This window comes from Papilio machaon, chromosome 8, assembly GCF_912999745.1.
Source record: "Papilio machaon chromosome 8, ilPapMach1.1, whole genome shotgun sequence".
In the NCBI taxonomy this organism is placed as follows: Eukaryota; Metazoa; Arthropoda; class Insecta; order Lepidoptera; family Papilionidae; genus Papilio; species Papilio machaon.
Window position 1 is genome coordinate 8,751,950 of NC_059993.1, and position 5,607 is coordinate 8,757,556.

Genomic DNA, 5,607 nt, shown 5'->3' on the forward strand with positions numbered 1-5,607 from the left:
ACTTAAAACATTACACTGGATTCTGAAACTATTTACTAATCTATATTAATATTTTTTTACGTTCCATCTGAATTATTAGAATAAGGATAATTGCTTTATTTCACATACAAATTTCAAATACTGCTGCTGTGGTGTCACCGCGTCTGTGAACAACTGTAGTGACTAAAGAAACATATGAGATTCAAAAATATATTTCTTATAAATTATCATAAAACTCATAAAGGAAACCTAGTATTATGTTGACATTAATCAGTTTATCTCAAACGGGGATGAGAGTAGTACTAAAATAATTTATATTAAATAATAAACCTTAGCTAACAGTCTTAAGGTCTCTAATTCTATATCACTGTTGTTGTGTAAATTCCTCACTGAGCCCCGGGTAAGATCGGACGCAAACATTGCGTTTAGGCATATTAATAAATTATCGGCTCCGGGCGATGTTTGCTCACATATTTTAGTGTGCCTGCGCTAATCACAGAAGAAACTTGGCGTTAAGTTGTCGACAAATACACTGTACGATTTGTTTGACTCACAAATGTACCTCGCAGGGTTGAACATTTGAAATTTATTCAATTTTTTTTATTTTCATACAAAAATTATGATAGAAAATAGAAATATACATTTTCCACATAAAAAACAAGATGAAAATTTACAAAAATGATAAGAAAAATGAAAGTGAGTAAAATTATCTTTCTTCGTAATCGTATCGTATTATGATGATCCCTGAATACTTTTTATGCACTTGGTTTATGTAAATTTTAGGAGAGGGAATTGGTATATGACGATTTCTATAGCAAATCAAAGCATCTTGTTCTTAGTACTTAGTAACTATTATATAACTAAATAATGTTTCCGCTTGTGCCAGCCCTAGCAGACGATATCTCGTTCCAAGACTTAACAAAGTATTACATCATTTAAAGACTTTATTTCGCAGATTTCGATTAAGCAAAGTGATTGCATAACTTCTCAGTTGTTTGACTTTAAACGACTTCTCTTTAAGCCGGCTCTTGGTGATTCAGAAAGTTATAAAGTTAAGTCTGGGTACGCGGCTGTGCACCCGCCGAGGCGAGCACGGCCGAATACATTGAATGAATTTATTTATGTTGCTGAATTAACTTGGTGTATTTCTAAGCGGTGCTTATTTGGTTGAAATGTATCAGAAGGTATCTGAGGCGAATGAAGTTTCTGACTGATAAAGTTTCCGAAGGAGGGAGCCTCCTTCTTTGACTAAGAGTGCGCGAGACTGTCATTTGTTCCATTTGAGAGCCGCTAGTGCCATCTCCACCCGCACTGGCGCGACCACGATCGCTACTACTACCCAGAACGAACTGTGGCAAGCGACCAGTCACTGAGGGATATACTTATGATGAGTTATTTAATAAATAATAAAATGGTGTTTAATTAAACAGTTATTTATTTTTGCAATGTGCGGCATCACATGCGCGCTCTGATCCACGAGTTGAAGGAGCTGACGCGGGCGAAGCCGGAGGGGCGGCGCGCTTCGCACTGACCAGCGCCGAATGACGTCACCCCAATCTATAATATCATCAAACGAATATTCTTCAGTTTTTTGACAATTGTATTTGCAAAGATATTAATCAAATAGGAGATACAAGAACAACTTCTATGCAAATTTACCGCGCCTGATAACGTCATGATTGACTATGAAGACATTTCCTAAAACACTAGCCACATACAAAAGATGCGAAAGATATTCAGTCTTTAGTGTAATTATCTGTAAATCCTTTGAAAAAGACCAAAAGTGCAGGTCGTTTTAGTAACGATGATGATGATGACATATCAACGCACGGACCTCTCAGGTTCAACACGCCCAGACATGACCATTGGATGTCGATTTCTCGGTTAATTTATTATCTGATATATGAAATCTAAATGTTCTTAATTTAATGAGAACAGATAGGTGTTGGTGTAGAGATAAATTAAGGAGAGAGAGAGAGTGTACGTTGGACTAGAGTAGTCGTGCAAGGCAAGGCAAACTAACGAGCAGGTTGTTGGCGACAAGCGGGCCGCCGGAGTCGCCGGTGCAAATGTTGCCGGTTGCGCCGCTGATGCAGAGCGTGGACGCGATCACAAAGTTGCCAGTGGAGAACGCGGCGCGGCACGCGTCGTTGGTGATCACCTGAACGCGCACGTGCATCAAGTCCGGACTAGCCGCTGACACTGAGCGCATAGTAATGTCAAATTTAAAAAAAAATATAAAACGCAATATAGATATAGATTTTAAAATAAACTATAAGAGAACTAAATAAAATAAAAACTAGCCTGGGGCCCCGGGGTTCAGTCCTGTTATGTCGGGGTTCTGTCCTCAATAAGGAGTGATTAAAATGTGGTGAGAGTAGTGTGGTGATTAAAATGCATGACGTTGCTTACCGTCCCTAGTCTTGCCGAAGCCAATGGCCCAGGCCCACGCGCCGGCGTACGTGTTGCTGCCCGAAGCTAGCCCGATGTTGCGGATGGTGTCTGAAATTTAAATAATCCACGTATCTTTGTTTCAGTAAAAAAAAAATCGCAGTTCGGTAACCTGCCTCGTCTTAAATCATACTTACTGCTATAGTTGACCCAGTTTATAGTGATGATGGCGATATCATTGTGAAAGGTATTGGTGTTGTAGTTAGCGTGCAGTTCCATTCTGTTGGAGGTGATCCTGGTGCCGCCGGAGAAGATGCGCACAGAGCCCAGCACGACGGTTACGTGGCGCACCATCTGACGCCCGTCGAATAAGTTGTGCGCCGCGGTCAGCACTCGCGTGTTGCTTATCAGAGTACCGCCACCGATCGACTCTCGCCCGGACTGTAGCGTCATTATCTGCCCAGCCTATGTCAGGAATCATAAATAAAAAAATATGCTCGAAGAACTGAATGCATTAAACTCGTAAAATATGTTTTCCAGATTACTTGACGTTCTTGCTTATCTCACCATGTATGGGTAGGCGCCGAGTGCGGCCGGCGATCCGTTAATGATCCTGCTGCCGTCGAAGTCAGCCGCGAGCTCCGCCTGCCTGAGGGCGTCAGCGCGCGGAATGCCAATACGCTCGTGGTAGTTCAACTCCAGGGGCTCGTAGGTCTCAACCAGATCCCCCAGCGCGCCCAGCGCCCCCAGGCAGCACAGACTCACTAGCACTAACTTCATCGCTACACCAGATCGATAATTGCCTACTCAAGTCGTTATTGCCTAGTTTTATAGTCATTGCAATGTTATCTGTGACATCAAGCCACTAAGACTTTGGTGATAAGCGTCTCACGGAAATTATATCTTAATACATTGATAACTATTTCCTTAAATTTTTTGAAAACAAAGTCTAATCATCTTTACCAAAAAAATCCACTGCACAAACTCTTGTATACATATTGTCGTCCCTCGCGTTTGCTTTAAAAATAACAGAGACAAAAATATAACGCCTCGAATGTCGCCGGCTAAATATGACATCTCCCAGTGACAGGTTAAGTTGAATTCCGCCGATAACCATTTACATCCATCTGCAACGAGGTAGTAATAATGAGCAGCTACATCGCCTACCTCTCTTCAAAATACAGAGATGAAGCACAGAAAGACAGGCATTTTCCTTTCCTATTCTCCCCCCTTGAATCCTCTCTCGCCAAATCAAATCAGCATTTAAACCATCACACAAATTCTCAAAATTGTTGTGTGACTGTCGTGAGTTTGTGAATGAAATCCCTCGATAAGCAATTTTCCGGATCTTTGCAATTTGACTAGGCAGATTAAACGCGCACTATCTGTCGTTGTTTACGCTTCCGTATTGACAATGCGACATAATTTTTAAGATCTTGGTTTAGAAAGAAGAGAAACGGAGGTCTGGAAAAGTAAAATTTCTTTAAAGATTTGTGGAACTGTTCGTTAAATATTACGAACAGAACAGGATAATCCATAATAATGGATTATCCTAAATTAGACGATAAAGTTGGAATCTGGAAAATCCTACAAGGATAAGATAAAACCACGCCTAAATATAATTATCGTACAAAGGAATTCCGTTTTGTTCGACTTCTTCCTTCACTTGTTCAAATTGACATCGAGGCGATGTCGACATTCTCGTGTTAGCGGCGGCAGCGGCAACAGTTGCAGCAGCAGCACAATGGTTTGTTGCACAAAGTATTATTGTAGTTCATACTACAGCGATACTTATTCAAAACAACTATATTATTTCATAGGATAAAAATTGTAATGACAGTATCCGGCAATATTTTAATATTGGAATTTCTATATTTGTGTCGAACAAAACAAAAGGCGTTAAAAAAAGTAGTAGCTCGCGAACTTTCGGACGTGTGTTTCAACAGCATAACAAAAATGATTAGAGCGGTCCGGCACAAATATTTGTGGAGCTTTATGCGACGGCCGACGGAAACGGTTTAGCGTGGACACGTTAAAATGGCGGTCGCGTCGAAGTCGAGAGGCTTCTCAGAAGGGCCGATTGACAATACCGATATATTTGAAGTCTCGTTCGAATTTTAAACTTGTAAATAAACTGTGGACTATCGATGGGTCACGACCAAAGGCGAGGTGGCTCCGGGCCGCAGTTCATGTCGGCTCGCTAACTCACCACCGACAAAGAACAGCTCCAAATACGTTAACGATTTTACGGAGCCCGATCTAATTGAAATTTTAAACAATTTATTTAACGTAAAGAGAAGTCGCGGTTCAAAACAAATTGTTAGAGTAACAGCAAGTTTTCGTCTTTGTCACCGTGCTTTGTAAAATAAGAAGATTTTGAAAAAAAAATAGTTATGTCATCAAATATTACTGCCAGGAATATCCATAACACGGAATAAATAAACATGTGAATTGTAGTAATTATTACTATTACTATATTTTTACTATACATAAAAAATTAGTATTACTGAATTACTATCAGACTAAAACTATGTAGCTTCCTAGAAGATTCAATTCCACAAATAACACTAAGGCAGACCACAATATCAAAATGAACTGAATCGACATTTGTCTTGACGATTGGATTTTTTACTCCTTTATAATATTGCGTGACGTTAACGACACGATTTATACTTATAATATGAATTAGTTCAGAAAACGATATCAATTTATGTGATTAATATTCATTCATTTTTTACCCGACTGACAAGATGGTATTATTCGCTTGTATGTAAGTTTGTTTTTTATTTGAGTTTGGATGTACGTAAATGCCTTTATGACGGTCTAGAGCCTAAACTACTGAACCTATTTTTACCCTTTCCTTCTCTTACAGTCCTTTTTCTGGTCGCTTTATACTATAGTACATTTGTGTCATAGTCGTAAAAAGAAACGCATCTTTGTCGTGGCCGGATAATCCGAGTCGTTACGGCGCTTTACCGTTGCCGCCTCTAATTGCGACTGAGCTCTACTGAAGGGTTCGCGTTGCTAAGACCCGTCCGCAGACAAATGGAAAATTACTAGTGCTTTCTGACCTAGTTTTTAAAAGAGCAACTCTCGCCTCTTGCATTGTAACTGTAAACGCTAAGAGCTGAAAGCCATTAATGTGGGGAAATGGTTGCTTTTGTTGTAATTAGGAGATAATGCTCAAAAGTGTTGCGGATATACTTCTTTTTTCATAGAATAAAAGTTAAATTTCTA

At 39.8% G+C, this 5,607-nt stretch overlaps 1 protein-coding gene across 1 annotated transcript; it reads right to left on the minus strand.

The window, feature by feature from the left end:
• Positions 1 to 1,401: 1,401 nt before the first annotated feature.
• Positions 1,402 to 3,181, minus strand: LOC106720216 (collagenase). Its single transcript, XM_014514807.2, has 5 exons — positions 2,938 to 3,181; positions 2,568 to 2,835; positions 2,392 to 2,481; positions 2,003 to 2,181; positions 1,402 to 1,536 (listed from the first exon to the last, which is right to left on the minus strand). The coding sequence occupies exons 1-5, from the start codon at positions 3,148 to 3,150 to the stop codon at positions 1,435 to 1,437; spliced, it is 852 nt and encodes a 283-aa protein (XP_014370293.2). The 5' UTR covers positions 3,151 to 3,181; the 3' UTR covers positions 1,402 to 1,434.
• Between the last annotated feature and the right edge of the window lie 2,426 nt (positions 3,182 to 5,607).